The following is a 20,369-nucleotide window of genomic DNA, read 5'->3' as shown; positions in this document are numbered from 1 at the left end:
AAAGAGATAAATTTGTTTGGTTTATTTTTAGGAATTTTTTTCCCCCTTTTTTGAAACGTAGATGGGTCTGTTGGGTCTTCATCTCTTTGGGAGCAGGACTTACCGTGCTTCAAATCTCTTTCCTCTTCTTCTGGAACCCTAATAATTCACCGGAAAGTGGAAAAGCAAAGAGAGTTTGAAGAGTAGAGAAAGTGGGGAGGGATCTCCATCGTAACAGCAATCGTAGAATCACTCTGCAGGCCTGAAGAAGGTGAGAGAGAGGGAGACAGATTTGGTCTTCTCTCTCTAGGCCACCAAACCAAACCAAACCCTAGTAGCTCTGGTTCGCAAAACTGGTTCTCTTCTGCAGAGGCTCTCGTTCCGGGTAGCCCTGCCGAAGAAAATGAAAGGTCTTTTCAAGTCCAAGCCCCGGACACCCCCGGAAGTCGTCCGCCAGACCCGTGAGCTCCTCATTTTTGCCGATTGCAATGGGAATACCCGTGAAGACAAGCGTCAGGAGAAGGTATGATCAAGTAGTCCTGATGGGCTTCTTTCCTACCCACCCCCAAAATTTTTTTATGAGGGAGTGAGAGAGTGATTATCAAGTTTTAATTTTTTTTTCCCGTATTTTTCCATGAAAAAGATTCGAACCTTCGTTGGAATGGTTATGGTCTGGGCATTTGCCATTTGAATGTCTGGGGGAAATAATTTTCCCCATTAAAACTGAGACGAACCGATTGATAAATTTTATATGGTGGTGAAACTTCAATCATTTTGGAATGTGGGCTTCCTCTTTTCTTATTACAATGTAACGTGAGCTGGTCTCTGAGTTTTATATAATGGTGAAATTTCAATTATGCTTAAGATGTTTTGTTGGGGAATACAGGATATTCCCTCTTTAGAGAATTCGGCTTTCATTTTTCCGTAGGAAGTTGTCTAATATCATAATGTAGAGTTGCTGTAAGCGCATACAAGGTAGTAGTTATGGTTTTATCTATCTTTCCTAGAAAATTTTTTTTTGGGTGGTTGGGGGGGGGGGGGTTGGATGAACTATTTTATTGCTTTGGTGCCTTATAGATTTAGCTCTCATTTATAAAGTTTTATGCCAAGTACATGCTCAAGCACCAACCTAGATTAAGTTTCTGATTTTGTTCTTGATTGATTTATGTTAACATTCTGACTTTTCTACAGATGGCCGAGTTAAGTAAACTTATCCGGGAATTAAAGACAATTCTCTATGGCAACAGTGAAGCAGAGCCTGTCGTAGAAGCTTGTGCACAGTTGACGCAAGAGTTTTTCAGAGAGAACACACTACGACTTCTCATTATTTGTCTTCCAAAATTGAGCTTGGAGGTAACCAGGAATAAATGTTACTCCTATCAAATGTTGCATTAGATATTTGCCTTCTCAAGGGTGCTGTAGTTTTGTTCATATATTTCAAATGTTGGGATGATTTAATAATGCTTTCAGAAATATTTAATATTTGAGTGTTAGTGCTGCAGTTGCATCAGATATTAATCCCATATGGAGGTTTATGTGCAAGGTTGGAAGGCCCATAAATGGGCCTTATAATTTTTGTTATGGAAACCAACAAGGCAAAAATTCTGGCCACTCGTACTCGTACTAGGGCTAGTGCTAGTACTAGTGGTTCCCCCACCAGTCTCCCTCCTAAAAGATGAAAAGTGATCACGACCAAACCGCAAGTTGACCACCCCAGTACTGCTACTCCGGTAGCATCCACTGGTCTTCCTTCTCAAAATAACGGTTTTGAAGCTTCCTTATTTAATCGGATAAAGGCCTTTGCTGACGAGGAAGGTTGAATGGAGAAAAGAAAGGGACAAGGCCGGTCTTGCTTGGCGCAAAGGCTGCTGGTTCGGGGGTTGGGTTCGGTACTAAAGGTCCTCAGACTTCCAAGCAGTTTTTCTTTTGGGTCGCCTTTGACAAGCGGGTTGTCTTCCTCTGTTCCTTCCATTACTGACAGCTAGGAGTGCCCTTCGGAGCACAGCTTATTTAGCTCAGAATAATGGGAGCAAGCACCTTTGCAGCCAACCAGACAGGTGGACAGACCTTGGTTAGACCCCACCCAAGGGACGTGTTCAGAGCCAGACCTATAGGACGACTTGCCCTACCTCCGACATTCATGGAGAGAAGATCACCAATCACCAACCATCCTTAGGGGGCGGCTTTCGAGATAGAAAACTTCTAGGTGGCTCTCGCAAACCAAAAAACCAGTTTTTGAAAGGGTTAGAAACGAGTGACCCTTTGTTTTGAGGAGTTTCCCTTGGACGGATGAAGTCGCTGCTGTTCGGGTTTTCCTAAAGCGTGTGTATTCTTCATCAAATAGCACCCTACCTTACGAAGCAATGAAGGAGCTTGCTCAAGAACCGAGAGCCGTCCAGTCTCTGGCCAGCCCTCATTCGGTCAGGTGTTCTTCGCTACAGATGCCACCAAGAACAAGGAGTCGCTCCGTCTCACTAAGTAGTGCTATTCTGTCCTCCGGGGGATTCCACCAATAGGTTCTTTCTCTCACTTAATTTTTCCTGCCCAGCCTTTTCAGTTCAGGGTTGCCAAGTGATCGAATCCCTCTTCTCCCTTCCCTTGTGTATTTGATGGTACAAGGGCGATCCTAGTTGACTCGGCCTAGTCAGGAATCTTTGCTGTAATAAAGATTCAAAAATCCGTATGGGCGACGGGAGATGCTGCCCAAGTTTACCACCACCCGAAAGTGAAATAGTCCCTCTAAAAGCTTTCGCGGAGCAGGAGTTCGCTCCGAAACATGTTCTTACTATGTCACATTCAGTGGTGGAATAGCTCCATGGTTTAGGTCATGGCAAGATTAATCATTACAAAAAGTACTGCTTGTAGCGGGTGGGGTGAGGGTGATTCTCTTCTTCATCCCTGAAATGAAATAAGTGAGGGCGTAGTTGACTTTTTGTTTTCTCCGAAGCTTTCTTCGAGTTTGAAATGAATCAAACGGATGAGGATAAACTCCTTATGGTCGCCCAACCCACTAGAAAAACCAGCTAATCGAGTTAAGTCCAGCTCGTGAGTTGGCCCAAGGATAAAATCAGAAGATCTTGAGTTTCATTCCCACCATCTTTGTTTGGTCTTCCGTTTGAATGGTGTACTCTTTGTTATTCGAAGGGCTGATTATTTATTACCCGTTTTGGTTGCTTGTGGTAGTCTAATGGAGTGAAATTGACCTTTGGGTAGTTATATTATTGGTTGAGTTTTTAAATTTTTTTTTTAGATTTCATTGTAATGAGCCTAATTTATAAGCCCATAAAGTGGGGATAAAGTTCGTACACAGGATTAGCAGTTAAGTGTTTGAGTTAGATTAGAATACTTAATAGCTAGATAGAGTTCTGTTTTGAGTTTATTTATTTTATTAAGTGCACGAGTGCAATTAGAAGTCCTTTTATGTGTCAATATAAGAATGTTACATTGGAGATGATTTGATTAAAGAATATGAGATTTTTTAAAGAGTTTTAGAGTTGTTGAGGTTGGCATACGAGATTGGTATCCCAAGCCTGATTTCTTTTATTCTCCTCTGCCTCCCAAGCAGATTGATCTCGTCTCCTTTCCCTCCTCTTCCATTGATCTGATTTCTTCCCCTAACAACGCACTTTATCTCAGATCTGATTATAGATTTGATCACCAGACCTGCGTGCATCTGAGATCCATAACCTTTATTCCATTAGTTAGATTCAAATGGATTGTAAATGTATATGTTTCTTTTAATATTGAGTTCCTTCATGGTTTCCTTGTCAATTATATGATTAGTGTCTTTTTATGCAGAGTCGTAAAGATGCCACTCAAGTGGTTGCGAATTTGCAAAGGCAACAAGTCCACTATCGGTTGATTGCTTCTGATTACTTGGAAGCAAACAAAGATCTTTTGGATATTTTGATTTCAGGGTAAGCTACTGTTTAAATTCTAGTTACTTTGTAATAGTGGAGTTTGCTGGAACCATTTTTCAAAATTTTCCCAAACGTACCAACAAATTTCCAAATTTCCCTGCTTTTTAGAGTGATGATACAAAAAATGGCCAGAGTTATGGTAATTGAAAAAAAAAAGAGAGAAATATTGTGTTCACTTTTTTAGTGTTTTAAACATTGCAGATTTTTTGTGGAAGTTATATTTCCGTAAGGCATCTTTTATTGTTATTGAGGAATGCAGTACAAGGAATATTATGAATAATTACGTATGAGCCATCTGTTGCCTTTGTTTTAATATTTTTTGGGCTATACATATATTCATCGCTTGTCTAGGTATGAAGACACAGACATGGCTTTACATTATGGTGCAATGTTGAGAGAATGCATACGACATCAGAGCATTGCAAGGTAAACAATATTTACATGGTTGAGTAGTCATTCTAATTAGATTTATAAGCATTTTGGTTGTGAAATTTTTAGTGGAAGCTGGACTGTTCAAGCCTTAGATTATAATTGGTTCTTGAGATCTTTGTCTAAGTAAACTTCTCTGATCGGTAGTAAAATATGTTCACTAGAAAAGAGAAGAGTTGAAAAGGTCACTGATGTAGGTGCACTGCCTTGGACCGATTCAAACCTTTTTGGGAATCCAGACAAAGATGAATCAGATCCAATTTGGGTCTTTAACTAGTAGAATATTGAAGGATTTTTTTTTTCTATTTTGGGATTTGCATGCAATATTTTATTTTGATTGCTTAAATAGGAGATAGCTACTAGGATTTATTTTCCTAATTAATTTGAGTTTCCAAATTAGAGTAGGTTTACTTTTTATTTAAGTATATATTAACCGTGCAATTAGAACTCAGATTTTGAGAATGAATTGAGTTTGTGTTTGTGAAGAACCTGCATGGCTAGGTGTGTGTGCACACTCCTCCCCCCCCCCCCCTTCTTCCTATCTGATTTCTTCCCCTCTCCAGCTACTTTGAGACCCCCCTCTCAGGTTGCCCCCTTCTTCCCTACCGGCCCTCCACCAATTTGATATTAGAGCCGAATGATCCACATCCTTCCCCATCTATCTCTTTCCCATCGATCTCTTCCCTCTGATAAGCTTCCCCCCTATATCTTTACTGTGTTACTGTTCTTTCACAACGAACAGTAAACCTAAACCCTCCGCTACAACCCCATCCGTCCCGACTGTTGCAACGCCCCCATCTTCCTATTTCCGCCAACACCCTAAAAAGAAAAGAAAAAGATTGAACTATTGAAACCCAACCCCATCTTGTCGACCTCCACAGCAAAGCCTCGCCTTCGATCTACCGCCAATCCCCTCATTCGACCCACAGAATAACCCCACCGCCCTCCCTGTTTTCCCAGCAACCTTTGATCGCCTCCTCCCCCGCTTTAGGTTCCCGCCGGCAACCAAAACGCCACCAAAAAACAAACGAAGAAGAAGAGAGCGACAGCCAGCGAACAAAAAAAAAAAAAAGAAAAGAAAAGAAAAGAGAGAATGAGAGACAGCAGAAAAAACAACCACATACCTGGTCTCAAGTTCCTGTCTCGAATCATCCTCCTTCCGTCAAAGTCTCAATGGATCCACTTTCCCTCCGGAGTAATCGGCTCCCTCCATCGCATCGCAGCATCTTCCTTCCGGTTTCTTCTCTGGTTCTACAGAGTAGAAGACTCCAAGTGAAGGCGGTAATGCTCTTTTACCCCTTTCTCGCGTATGCCCTGCCTCTTTATCAACATTCCTTCTTTTTTATCTTACCAATTTTACCCCTCCCTATCGCCCCTATCCCTCTTATTTTGTTTTATCCTTTTATTTTAGTTGGTTTTAAGTTTGTCCCTTCCCCCTACATAACTCTGTTTACACCCTCGTTGGTGTACTTAAAGGGTATTTCCTTTTTATGTTGGTTTTCCAAAACTGCCCCTTTGTTCCACCTTGTCCTTATTTTAGCTTCAATTCCTAGTTTTCCCTCCATCTTTAATTCCTAACCTTATTTCATCCTTCCTTATTCTGATGTCCCAATAGTCCTTAGAGATTCTATTTATTACAGCAGAGCCGATCCTGAGGCTACATCATGGAGGTTGATCGATACGATTTGCTCCTTTCAATTAGAGATGGTTTCCGTAAATTGCAAAAAGCACTTCTTGATTTGAAGACAGGTTGTCGGGAGCTTGCTAATAATAATAACACCTTCTATGATAAGGAGTCAAGCATTATAGAATCTTCAGATGGCAGATCAGAGGTGGCCAACGAATGTGACGATCAAGCTAAAGTGAACGATCCGATCAAGGTTGTGGTTGAATAATTGATCGACGGTCCAATTTAAATTGTGAAATCCCACCATCAGATTCCCATCGAAGAGATGTCGTTTGCTAACGACCATCAGAAGATCGTAACGGTTGATCATGAGGTGCACTAGCTCATCGCCCCAAAGAAGCCAATGTTTGTGGATGCTGATTGAGTGGTGCTGATTCTCTCGTTTTAGAAAACTTGAGATCAAGTTTTTCTGTACATCGGGGGAATTGATGTATGTGCACTACCTTGGACCAATCCAACTCCATTTGGAAACCCAGACGAAGATGAACTGGGTCCAATTTGGGTCTTTGGCTAGTAGGATATATTAGGATTTTTTTTTTCTATTTTGGGATTAACATGCAATATTTTATTTTGATGGCTTAAGTAGGAGATAGCTACTAGGATTTATTTTCCTAATTAATTTGAGTTTCCAAATTAGAGTAGGTTTCCTTCTCATGTTGGATTTCTTTTTATTTAAGTACATGTAACCATGCAATTAGAACTCAGATTTGAGTATGAATTGAGTTTGTGTTTGTGAAGAGCCTGCGTGGCTAGGTGCGTGTGCGAACTTCTCCCCCCCTCCCTTCTTCCTATGTGATTTTCCCCCTCCCCTGCAACTTTGAGACCCCTCTCAGGTTACCCCCTTCTTCCCTACCAGCCCTCCACCAGCCACCGGGGCAAAACAAAGCGAAAACGGAAAAAATTATTCCTTGGTTGCTACTAGGGCATTTCTTTGCACATGACTCAAGAGATTGGTTTTGTAGTTAGAATCAATCACTAATCTCGGTTGATTGCTTTTTATTGGTGTCCTCTTGAACTTAATTATGTAATGCTCAATTGTGATGAATTCTCTATCAGTAACATGGGTTCTTACTGTGTTAGTGGAGTATTCGTAGATGGATTCATGACAACAGTGTTTACATTTTGTCCCACAGGAGTAGTTGATCCCTGTAAACTTGAGGCCTCTTTCTTCTCATGAAACCTAGGGCTTTATATTCTCTTGGCATTAGGGACTTGTTGTGGAAGGTGATATAACTATTGTTAGTGGGTAGTGATGTGGAACCGGTGGTGGTGGTGGTGGCCTGCTGAGACAGATGCATTATATTGAATTGTCTGTTTCCTTGTTTGCCAAATTGGTGATCTCCTTTTCTATGGGACAGGGTTGATTGAAGACTCAGTAGAGGCTCTAAAGATACTTGTTGAACTATATCTTAGTTTCATCATGCACCCACTTTTACAATGTAGTTTTTCCTCCTTTCCTACTGGCTATCTTAGATTCTCTTGGGTCCATTGCCTTGGCCTGGACCTCCCCCACTTCATTTTCTTTTTCAACAATATATTTTGCATTTAAGAACCCCCCTGATGCAGATACACCACCTTGGATCGACCCAAACCCATTTGGGTATCCAGACGAAGATGAACCAGGTTCACTTTGAGTGTTTGGATCTAGTTGATTCTCGCGTTTTACAAAACTCTTGGGCGAGTTTTTCTCAACACCGGGGGAATTGATGCAGATACACCACCTTGGATCGATCCAAACCACTTTTAAAGTCTATATGTTCAGTTTTAGATTTCGATTAGGATTATGGGTTGTTTGAGTCTTTAAATATATGGTTGTAACTAGCAAGGTTAGATTTGAGAATGAATTGAAAGTTCAGTTTGAAGAGCCATGTGGCTGTGGCTTGTGCGATCTTCTTCTCCCCCCTTCTTATGTGATTACCCTTCTTCCCTGCAACTCTGAGTTATTCTCAGAATTTCCCCTTTTCTCACTGGCCCTTCCCCCCTCCCCCCCCCCCCCACAAAAAAAAAAAAAGGAAGAAGAAGAAAGAATGATATTGTTCCTAGGAGTTTAGCCTGCATCACCCTCCGGTCCTTTTTCTTTTAAACAATAATTTTTAGGATAATAAAAAACAAAGAAGAAAAAAGGACAATGGTTCTCTTAGGAGTTTACTGGGATGAGGATCTAAGAATTGTATTCAAGGAGTATGCATGCAGTATCCACTATCCAGCACCAGAATTGTACAATTTTGTTTCTACGTGGAACACTAAGTAATGTAGAACCAGTCCCCAACTAGACAAATAGGGATTAATTCCAAAGCAGGATCACTTTGTCAAACCAGTAAATTACAGGATGTCTGAAATAACAGAATAAAGGATTCTTGGTTTTTCTCACAGTAACACAGGTTGCAGAAAACCAAAATAGAAAATAGAGGAGAAGAGGATAGAAGGTAGAAGAAGAGAGGATGGGTTGAGTCTCTCACTCTTCTCTGGGGTATCTCACCCACGAGGTCTCTCACCTCACTGCATCTCACAGAATGGAAGGTCTCTCACCTCACTGCATCTCACAGAATGGAAGGTCTCTCACCTCACGCTCATGGTTTACAGCCAGTTTTTTAACTCATCAAATCGTTGGAGGCTGAATAAGCTCCTTTATTTATAATAGTGTAGGTACAAGCTGAAAAGAGTTACATTTGTGGTCTTAAGAGGCCTGTCAAAATTGTGATTACCGATTAGCTTCTTTCCCTTGTCACTTAGAAGCCCAATAAAATAAAACTCCTAACTTCTAGTTACATTAAATAGGAAACTAAATATTTGCTTAACAAAATAAACAAAAACAGAAATCAACTTAATCTCCCACGGCAAGCTGTCCATGGGCCTCACATAATACCCCTCAAAGTCTTCTACGCAATAGCTTAAAAACTCCCTAAAACCTAGGATTAAGGAGCTGTCAATTCTCGTCCATATACTCCTTCGTACTAGCTGGCCATGAGGCCCGCACAATCTAGACATTATCTCCTCCTTAACCAGCAAGAAAATCTGGGAAATATCTCTATAAAACTGCTGCCCGATACTCTATCCAAATCTAGAAATTATTCTGGAAAATATTTTCCTCCAATTAAGGCTGGTCCGATGGTGGTATGAACCTGGACAGATTATTGTTGCATATTTTCTCCACCACCATCGATCTACATCGCCAAGTTTTTTGAATATCTGGGTATCATTGCATGTCCTTATTTCCATAGTTGTCAAGGTGTCTAAGTGCCTTGGCCACCTAGGCGGGCACCTTAATCGCCTTGCGTCCAGGCCCCCTCCAAATCTTTGTGTCGCTAAAGCAGCCCGCGGAAGCGTCGACGGAGATGCAATGTTGATCATGGACAGCAGTTCAAGAACCTGCGATTCTTCAAGAACTCAAACGAAGACTCTTCGAGTCCTTCACATGAACTCTTCAATGTTCAGTGTGCATGAACTCTTCCAGGTTCAGTAGAATATGAAAACTCAATGTGTTCTTTAAAAATTCAGAATATATCGTCCTTTAACAACCCAGAAGCGTTAGCTTTTATAGCTAACCAATCCAATCCTATTCCCACTCGAAAAAAAATAGAAAATATAATCCTAAACAAGTTATAACACTGCTAATTTTCAAACTTCTAAACAAACTCCAACTCTTGCTGTTGCTGTGCTGGACATGGCTGAACTCCACCTTTGTGTTGCCAAATCATCACAGATCGCCTTAACGCCTTTGGGTGGTTTTTGAAAACCTCCACCTGATAAACACTAGCATCCGGGCCTGCATCAGTCGCCTAGATGCCGTGACAACCATGCTTATTTCTTCCCATAGAATTTACATAAAAATACAGTCAATTTCAAGTTTTCTCATGTTGTATGTTTAACATGCAAATTTCCTAGTGAGGATTCATTCAAAGCATTTGCCAGAAATTTTCTGCTGGCTGCCAACTTGACACAACTCTCCACCTACATTAAAGTTTGGTTCAGTAAATGTAAAGCAAAAGCTCTTTCTCTCACTGTTAAGATAAACCCCTCCTTTGTAACAATCTCCACCCCCCAATTGGCAACAAAGGTTATTTGAATAGCTTTCTGGCTTGGGTCAAGAATTGCCACACCTATCTTTTGGTATGGATGTGCATGTATCTTTCAGGGTTTTGTAAGATGCATTTGTTCATTGTTACGAGTGTCTGATGGGTTTCTAGAAGCCTAAGGTGTTAGGTTCAGAAACTCATTTGAAAACCAGAATCGTAGTGAAGGACCGGAATTCTAGAATCAGTGATAAACAGTAATCTAGACCTCATAGTTTGATCAAATCTCAATGAATGACTATAATCGAATATAGGAATAAAATATCAAAAACTGAACTTTAATCCAAAGCTCTGATCTCAAGTTTCAGAAGAATCCTTCTTGAAATAAGACTTTCCAAACTAGGAATTGATACAAGCAAACAATTGGGAATATTCAAGCGATAAATAGTTATAATTAGGTTATGCAATAACATATTGAAGTCCGGATCTAAGAATGGAACAAGATTCTGTTCTTAGAGACTGAAACAGGGGTCAAAACAGCAATTGGATTAAATATCAAGCCTGATAAATTAGAAATCCTAGTAATGATAGGATTCTGATATTCTGAACACAGACTCAATTTTTAATTCCACAGGTAGGTCCAGATTAAGATCTAATCGTAAATTATGTGGTCAGAATTGAGATACCAACAGAAATAAATAAGAAACTGAGAAATTCCAGAACTGTAGTATATGCAGAAATAAACTCAGACGTACCGACCTGTTTGCGGAGTTTAAACAATGAAGACGAAGAAGAAGATATAAAAAAGATATGACTTGAGAATCACACCCAAGCTTTGATCAGTATCCCATTGACCCACCTAGCATTCCACCAAACTGACTCCTAAAGTGACTCAAGAACCTCCAGCTGTGTTTGGAGTCCTAAACCAACTAGGCTTGACATAATGAAATAAAATGGGAAAAATTTCTCACTCCTTTGTACTTAAACCTCTATTTACTCAAACTCCCCATCTCGAAGTTACTTTTCTGATTGCCCAAAAAAAAAAACTTTTACCTCTCCTTCTCCTCTGATACTTTAAAATACCCAAATTACCCCTCAATTTTATAACTCAACTGATTTCTCTTTTTCCCATTAAATTGGTTCGTCTAATTTGAATCAAACCAAATAACATGAGCGAGATTAACCGATTTTGCCTTCTCCCACGTCGCTGAGATGAACAATCCCGCTGTGGACTCTACCTCCTCCCACCATCTCTTTCGCTCTCTCTCTCTGACATGTGAAGACTGCTCTCAATCTCTCACATGATTGCCCTGCAATCACATATACGACACCACGATCTAGCAGCTACCTGCTGCAATCCCTTGGTCCCCAATCTACCTCTGCAATCTGCCTCTGCTTCTTCACCAATCCTCAAAATCACCACACATCTTCTCTCCTCTCTGCATTTCTTCCCGTCACCTTCCACTTGCTATCCTCCACCACCGTCACCTACTGCCCCCGCTTTGTAGGTCCCCCTCCTGAGTGAGTATCACAGATTTACCAGGTCGAGAACATCCACAAGGGCTTTTGATTCGAGTCCTGTCCATTGAGGATATATGCTGCTCCACCCAGCTCCCAAAATCAAATCCAATTCAAACCCACGTTATATGCATTGATACAACAATCTATGGAGAAAAAACAAGAAGACATTAAGTCAGCAGATTAACATTTCTAGAGGAAACCAAATAAAAATTCAAGTGATAGATCAGGATAATTCGGGAAAAGACAGAGAAACTTGTCAAGGATACCTTTCGTTTTCTTTATTGGAAAAAATAAGCAAAAAAGAAAGATCTGTTTTGAAAGACTACTGGAGGAAAAGTGAGAGAAGCGATTGCAATTGAAGTGCGGTAATTTGGAATTGCATCAATTAAAAAAAAGTGCGGGGTTACAGGAAATAACGAACGCACCATTCCTGGCACCACTACCGTGGCCAACACTGGTAAGCAGCAATCGGCGTTGGGAACAGATGAAGATGAAGATGACAATGGTTCCTTCTTGGACATGGAGTTTTTATGGTGCTCGATGATGACAAGGGCGGTGAAAGCAGGGACAACCAAGAGATCAACGAATACAACGATTGCAGTAGTGGAGTCAACGAGGAAGATGACAACGCTTCCTCGGCAATGTCAGTTAGGTTAATCTTCATGTCCTGCGTATTTTCCACTCTTGATGTTGGTTCAAGTTATTTGGTTTGATTCAGATCATGTGAACCAATTAATGGGAAAGAGGTGAACCGGTTGAGTTATGAAAATAGAGGGGTAATTTGGGTATTTTAAAGTATAGGGGAGCAGAAGAGATAGAAGTTTACTTTTTGGGGGGGGGGATTAGACAAGGAGCTTCGAGTAGGCGAGTTTGAGCTTATCGAGGGTAAGTATAGGGAGTGATAGAAATTTTACCAAATAAAATCAACTCATAACAGGACTGGACTTATAGACTCCTAATCCAGCCTGAACTAGGACATATAAACATAATCAAAATAGGAAAAAAAAACTGAATACATGACTCTACTTAAATAGAACTCCATAGTAGAGTAGGACTTGGATTCCCAGTGAGACTAGGATACCTAGAGAAACTAGGAATTCTGAAATTCCTGAAATCACCAGTTCTTCTCTTGGTACTGCTGCTAGTGCCCAAATACTGTCAATATTGAAGTTAACTATCTTCTAAACCACTTTTGCATATGATGTATCTTATCTTCTAAACCAGTTCTTTGGCACTGCTGCTAGTAAGTGGGAAGAACCCGTAGGCTAGTGCCGTCGAAGAGTCGTTATCATAATAATAGCAGCAGCTTTCAACTCTTTTCCCGAGCGGATTGATAGGGCTTATACCGCTCCGTGGGCCTCGTAGCAAACTCATATGCTCCAAATGAGCCAGTGAATGAACCGATGATGAAAGGGTCAGTCGATCCAAAGTTTTCAACCCATGCGATTTTCGCCGATCCATCTTGAGGATGATATAATTAATTTGTCCTCCAGAAATGTTTGATATGGAGGAATAGGAATAAAGAAAATAGCCCATTCGCTGAAATCAAAGAAGCAGGTATAAACCATAGTTGTCACGGCGGTTAGGCGACCCAAGGCGGTGGAGAGGGCCAAAGTTTAAGGCGACACCAATTAGGCGAACAAGGTGTCCAAGGCGTCCGCCTAGGCGACCAAGGCGCCTGGACGCCTAGGCGTCGCCAAGGCGCCTAGGCAACGCCTTGACAACTATGGTATAAACACATCCAAGGCATCGTGGATCCAGGGGAGATGGATGGCGATCATGGCATACCTCTTCCAATAAATATTCTATTTCAATTTGTTTTGTTCAGTCAATTACAATACAATATTAATATCACAATTACGCTTTTTAATTGGAATAAGAATTGGTATCTTATCTCTTTCCAATGTCCTTGTGAGATGGCCAGACATTCTTGTAGCTACCAACCTCGGGATCTTAGGAGCTCGAACAAAGAGTCTTTTTCTTCCTGGGTAGATCCTTAAATAGCCGTTAGATCAGGACATAGCCATGCTCCTATGCCTCCGGATCCTCCTACTTCTTGTGCCTACGCTACAGCTCATGTCAAACAAGCACCTACTGAGGTAGCCAACCAAGGAAGAGACCAAGGACTAAGAGCTCCACCTACTTACTGCTTGGTTATAGGGTAGCAGATATGTGATATCGAATACGTAGTCCGATATGTTCTAGTTCCTGTCCTTTCCTCTTTTTGTGTGAGGTCAGCTTGTTTTAGGTCATAAAGCGATTAGGTTTGTATTTCGCTTGAAGACAGGGAATTTTAGCACTGCTGCTAGTGCTCAAATACTACATCAGTGTCATATCGAAGTTAACTATCTTCTAAACCACTTTTGCATATGATATATCTGTATGTGGTGCATAGGCTGTTTATTTCCGTACGGTGTATCACCGTGATAATTCATCTTCAATGGCTTTGAAACGAAAGTTGATTTAATGCTACCATACTCTATCCTTGTTAATGAGCTTGTAGAATCTTGGATACTAGGTAGTTGTTTTGTCGTGGACGATTATTATTTAGGCCTGTTATACTTGCTTCCACTCCTTTTATAAAAAAAAATCAAGCTGTATAAACTTTTTGTATTACATTGATTTTGTTTCTCAGGTATGTATTGGAGTCGGATCACATAAAGAAGTTCTTTGATTATATACAGCTTCCAAATTTTGATATAGCATCGGATGCTTCAGCAACTTTTAAGGTTCAGTATGCTGGACACATCTTCATATAACTTAGAATTTCAACACTTCTCTTTATCTTCTCCTCTCCACCTTTTCTTACACCATACAATTATGAAGTTGCAACTCATTGATTATGTCCAGATTTTACATTAGCGTTCTTGGGATAGAATGTTATTCGTTTAATCTTAAATCACTGTGCCTATACTTTGTTTAGTGTAGGTATCTAAGCACTTTATGCTCAATAAAACTAAAATGACTTAGATGTTAAAATCTGCTAGCTTTTAAATTGCTGAATATTCTTATTTAGTTAAACATGGATTCTGCCTTTGAAATCTGTCCTCGATCTGGGTTTTTGGCTTAGTTGACTCATGACTGGACTATAGAATCTTAATCCAGCCTAATTAAAACATTTAATAGTAATTAAAATAAAGAAATAAAGACACTTACTTAACTAATTCCGTATCCCTAGTCTGTACCCATATTATAGGCCAATTAAAGTGGCCATTACAAAGAAAATACATTGGATTGAAGGTCCAACATATACATAAACCCAATCCAATGTTTATTTCCAATAAATAAGTCCATTTACGTGATTTATCTGCATCAGGTGGTCTTTTCATCATATCTCTGTGCCTCTGTTGAAATTAATTGGTTCCACCCAGCCAATTTTTCTGATTTTGTATGCATTTGACTCAGAAATATTGCTCACCGTCAAACTTAAGGGGGTTGGGAATCTCAGATTGGCTAGGTAGTTCTAGAACCATGCCCCTACTTGTCAATTCGATAATGTATTGTCTTTTTACAGTTAAAATGATTGTGGAAACTGTGTGGATCTTAAAAATGGGCCCACATGAAAACAGGAAAAATTGCTGCGAAACGTAATCTGATCTTCACTTTCTTCATTGTGGGTGTCTAGTGTTTACAAAAGAACCTCCATGAGTCACCGGCAGTGCAGGTTTTACTTACCCACCTTTTTTATATTAAATTGTCAACCTCTGGTAGACCAATTTAAAAACTTGGACAACTCTTTATGGAAGCTGTGGTTTCTGAATTCATTTACCTTCATATACTGTGCTTGTACTTATCTACCCATTGTATCATCATACCTGAGAATGTCAAAGCAAAACAGAAGAAAAAATATTAATGGTACTGTCACACTTTATTGCAGGAGCTTCTGACGAGGCACAAATCTACTGTGGCTGAATTTCTTACTAAGAATTATGACTGGGTAAGTATGAATTTTGCTCTACTTAATTAGATTCAATCTCATATGCTTAATTGTTTTGTGTTTTTTTTTTCATTTGGATTGTGACTCATTTTGCATAGGATCTGACTTTTATCAAATAAGGAATGGAACAAATGTTTTAGGGACTTTAACTTTGTCCGCTCATGGTTCTAATGGATCTACATATTTACTTTATATTACTAAATTTTGTTCTTATCACCTGGTGAATTATTTACATTGCATTTGGTTGTGTAAATTTCTGGATGCCTGCATTGATTCAGATGTAACATCAATAGATGAGAGTATCTATAGATTTGAAATTCTGTCAGAATAACTGTTTGGTTACCCTGATTCTGAAACCTGGATCTACCTAAAAAACTGTTTGGTTACCCTGATTCTGAAACCTGAATCTACATAAAAAACTGAATCGGCAATGGTGGTTTGCAAGAGTGAGGTTCAGTTTACTACAGAATCCGGTGAGGTTTGGTGAAATATCAATGGGGATTGAATTAGGGCCACTGCTAGAGTAAATTGCATTTGCTGACACAACAACTTGGCAAAGATTTTCAGATCACTCGATACTTTTCCGTTTCCTTCTCAGGTTTTGTTGTGTAGCCATGGAAGTGGGTCTCGCCTGACGTAGAATTGCATTTACAGTGTATCCAGGAAAGAAAAAGAAAAATAAATACGAAAATCTCAATTCAAATTCAAATTGCAGGAATCTCCCACACTCATGAATGATTCAATAATGCGTGGAAATGAGAAAGTAGGAAAGATTTCAGTCGGTGGGGCTCGTTCTTGCAGGAAGGGATTTAGAAATCAGAAAGAGAAATGGGTTATGTGTAACAAATGGGTTTGATTTTGGGAAGAAAGTCGGAAAGAGAGTATTCGGTCAGTGGATTAGAAAGTGGAGAATAAAAAAAGGGAAATGGAGATGAGAGGTTTTTCGAGAAAGCCTCTGGAAATCAAGTGGCAATGGCGATTTGCAGAGGAGCGCCGGCGATATTGGGGGTACTTGAAGTGACAATGACGGTTTTTCGATGGAGCTCCGCGATTTGGTCTCCCCTCTATCGATAATATGTGAATCTCAAGAAACGAAAAAACATGAATCTCTGGATTTTACCTCATGAGGTAAAATCTTGAGATTCAGCCTTTTAGGCTAAACTATTGAATCTTAAGATTTGGTGAATCTCAGGATGTAAATTTCGTTTTTCCAACCAAACGGTTAAAAAAGTTGAGATTCATGCGTCCATAGATGTAACACCCACAGATTTATGCAACTAAACGCAATGTTAGATTCTCCCTCACCTTCGGACTACAGCCTATCATTTTGTATTATGTCTGTTGTGCCCCTCTCTGTCTCTTGGAATTCAACTCTAGTCCGACTGTGTGAGTGTGTGTATGTTTGTGTCCTAAGAGTGGTTTGAATTTTTCTAATAGTAGGGGATATATGTATATTTTACATCCTCTGTGTGGTGTTGATTGTTTTAAGTAGCAGCAGGAGATTTGATGAGTGTTACAATGATCTATGGGATTTGTCTAAATTATGAGAACACATTGGTATGGGCTCCCTTCCCTTTATTGGCCTACTGTTAGTATCAATGTTAACTTGGCGTGGTATATCACTTAATTGTTTGCCTTTCTCGTTCATAATCTATTCATCTGCATTTCAAGCGTAGAGACTCATCAGTTTGCTAGATCCATTTTCTTAGCTTCTCCTTCATAGAGGTCATGATTCTCTGTATCAACCTTGAAAATAACTACAGAAAAACCTAGGTTGGCTGCCATTACCAACGCCAAAAAATAAACTTCCTGATTCCGATCTACTCCTCAAAATGAATCAGTTTGGGTGGGTTGTGCTAGATCGGGTTAGGCTTGAACTAGCAAATCATATGGATTTGAAACTAGTTTTGGATTTTTATTTGAATTCAATGTAATCAAGTAATAAAAATGGGAGGAGAAAAGGAGTTTGATGATCTATTTTTCACACAATTTGATGCTCTGGCCACTAACCCATGTAGTTCTTATTTGGATTGTGGCTGACATAGCATACGATATATGCCTAAATATTTTTGGGATCAGGATTGGGGTTGTTTTCCTATGGTCTCACCCAAAGCCTACCCATATTATGTTTCAATAATTATTGTCAGAGCAACTCTGAAAAGACTTTGTGCCTGTGGTATATACTAATGTTGTAGTACATGTGTTGACATTTCTATGTTTGCTCCTTTAATTCACACAGTATATTTTTTTTGTTTAGTTTTTTTAACTGATTATTCATATTTTATGTTGCTTCCTTACTCATGTTTTCTGGTTCCAGTTTTTTGCAGAGTACAATTCAAAACTTCTGGAGTCTGCCAATTACATCACCAGACGGCAAGCTGTCAAGGTACTCAAGATGATTGTAATGAATAATTACTATTGCCTGTGGATAGAATTTTATTTGGTTAAAGTGATGACTAATTTCTCGTTATTCTTAATATATACTATCATTAGGTAGGGGTGTACCACCCTCACAAATGATTCCACATATGCATGAAATGTAGAATATGGACCAAAATAATGACAACACTATCTATGAACTTGTGACCGTGATTGCTGCTGTAATATAATGTTCCCAGATGATTATTCCCTGTTTTGTTAGTTAGCTTGATTTCTTAGACTTGCCTGGAATTGTCAAGTTGGTGTTCTCACAACTCATTTTTGCATGTGTCAAGTGTTTTTGCTTATGGCTTGTATTAATATGTTTCAGTTGCTGGGAGACATGCTGCTTGATCGTGCCAATTCTGCTGTTATGATGCGATATGTGAGCTCAAAGGACAACTTGAGGATCCTAATGAATCTTCTTAGGGTATTACACATTCTCTCTCTCTCTCTCTCTCTGTTATAGGCCCCTCCAACACAGTCGGTTCAAGGGGTCAAGAGATGGAACAGTCTCTTTAGCATTTCTCACTTAAATGTGCAGCTCAAGTGATACTATGATCATCGCTTATCTAGTTCTTCTCATGGTAGTTGGATAACACCATATCCATGGATTTGCATAGCTAAAAACATGAGATTCGTCTTCATTTATGTTATTTCAGCCTGATAATTAACTTCTAGAAGCAGCATAAATTCGTACATAGTTTCTTTTTCTTAAAGTTTAATGCTTGTTCATATGGAATTTATTGGCTATTTCTCTGCAGGAATCAAGTAAAAATATCCAGTTAGAAGCATTTCATGTCTTCAAGGTATTTGTCACTCCCTGTCCTGTCCACCCCCTCACCCCCCCCCCCCCTTGAGGTTTGGCAGTTGTGTGTGTGTGTGTGGGGGGGGGGGGAATCATCGGTCCTTCAGTATTCGCATGGGCTCCATTTATTCTGAATTTAATATTCATTGTTATTGTTTAGGTTTGTTTCTTTTTTTCTGTGTAAAACCCATTTTACTACTGCTATTGACAGCTATTCGCTGCTAATCAAAACAAGCCTCCTGAGATTGTCAGCATACTAGTGGCAAATAGAAACAAGCTCCTACGGTTCTTTGGTGACTTCAAGATGGAAAAAGGTAGAGTCCCATTTTTCACGATATTCCTCTAGTTTTTAGATTGTCTAGGTTCTTGTTGCATTTTAATTATTACAATTTAATTTTTTGTTGCCTTTATTGCAGAGGATGAACAATTTGAGGCAGACAAAGCTCAAGTTGTGAGAGAAATTGCTGCCCTTGAACCTAGAGATCTGCAGTAAGCAGCTGTGGGCAATCATGTAATTTCATTTTTATTTAATTGTAAAGTTTGAATTTGTTTGTGAATTTGAACATAATTAGTATTTTGTTTTGAACTCAGTCTTGACTGATATTTAGTCTTTTTTATTGCTCTCCTTTAATGTTAAGTCTCTAAAATATATTTGGACATCCCAAACCCCAGCTGCAGATGACTGCTGGCTAGATTTGATATTTTTATGTCAATGAATATTGTTATTTTCAATCAGGAATAATTGAATATATTGTTTTGATGCCATCTTCACATCGTCATCATCATGTAAAAATTCTCTTTTTGTTTTTTTTTTTTTGTCTGTAAGAATTGATTATCTATGTTCTCTACCTATTTGCTAATAGATCATATTTATGGTATTTTCATTGGATGGTTGTGTTGTCTTTGATATGGATTTCCATATTGGAAGCAGTTTTCCTGTCCTGCCCACCTTAGTTGGAACTATTGATTGCACACCTAATTGTGCCATGTGGCATGTCGAATGGAGCTGGAATTTTGTTGTCAGGTAAGACCTAAAGACTCTGCTCACATGTCAAGGTTCAGTAAAAAAAAGCTTACCCGGTAACGTAAGATATCGGAAAAAACTGTGTATATGTTGCCAAAACATAATTTCCAATATTTTTTTTTTATTTATTTTTTTGTTTTGTTTTGTTTTAACTTAAGTTTTATATGCCCCCATTGAGAAATTGGATTTTCTGAAACTTCCCAGCAATGTTGATAACACAAGACCCAGTAGAACTCACTCATGGGCTCATGGCAGATAATAGGGTTGTCTAGAGAAACTTTACCCGGGCAGCAGATCATACAGAAAAACTGTGCCCTGTATGTAACTATGATCTGTGAGATGGCATATTGATGAGGTAGAGATGGAAGGGTGTTTTAGCTGAGGTGGCTTCTCTGCAACGTGGCAGATTGCCATGTTTGTTAGCACATGACTAAGGTAGTGTGACAGTTAAACTAGAGGACTTGTGTGTTCTGGAAACAAAGATGAAGAGTCTTTAGTTCTTGTTGGTAATTTTTACTGAATCACTTGTTGGTAGTGTGTAATGTATACACTGTGGTGGCACTGTGCTCTTATGTATTACTTATAATAGGAACCATTTTTTTTTACCAGGATGCTGACTCAGAGAGGTAAGGG

At 39.4% G+C, this 20,369-nt stretch overlaps 1 protein-coding gene across 2 annotated transcripts; it reads left to right on the top strand.

Moving 5' to 3' along the window:
• The first annotated feature begins 94 nt into the window (after positions 1-94).
• Positions 95-19,298, top strand: LOC122639819 (putative MO25-like protein At5g47540). Of its 2 annotated transcripts, XM_043832808.1 has the most exons (11): positions 164-502; positions 1,171-1,332; positions 3,778-3,896; positions 4,251-4,325; positions 14,185-14,278; positions 15,427-15,486; positions 17,804-17,872; positions 18,236-18,334; positions 18,669-18,713; positions 18,924-19,026; positions 19,129-19,298. In XM_043832808.1, the coding sequence occupies exons 1-11, from the start codon at positions 383-385 to the stop codon at positions 19,203-19,205; spliced, it is 1,023 nt and encodes a 340-aa protein (XP_043688743.1). In that variant the 5' UTR covers positions 164-382; the 3' UTR covers positions 19,206-19,298. The 2 variants fall into 2 exon arrangements, with proteins under 2 accessions (XP_043688744.1, XP_043688743.1); XM_043832809.1 differs by lacking the exon at positions 1,171-1,332 and having other exon boundaries at positions 95-502.
• Positions 19,299-20,369: the final 1,071 nt, after the last annotated feature.

This window comes from Telopea speciosissima, chromosome 9 (genome assembly GCF_018873765.1).
Source record: "Telopea speciosissima isolate NSW1024214 ecotype Mountain lineage chromosome 9, Tspe_v1, whole genome shotgun sequence".
Classification (NCBI taxonomy): domain Eukaryota; kingdom Viridiplantae; phylum Streptophyta; class Magnoliopsida; order Proteales; family Proteaceae; genus Telopea; species Telopea speciosissima.
Note: the sequence above shows the minus strand (reverse complement) of the source record. Positions and strands in the feature narration are given on the sequence as shown.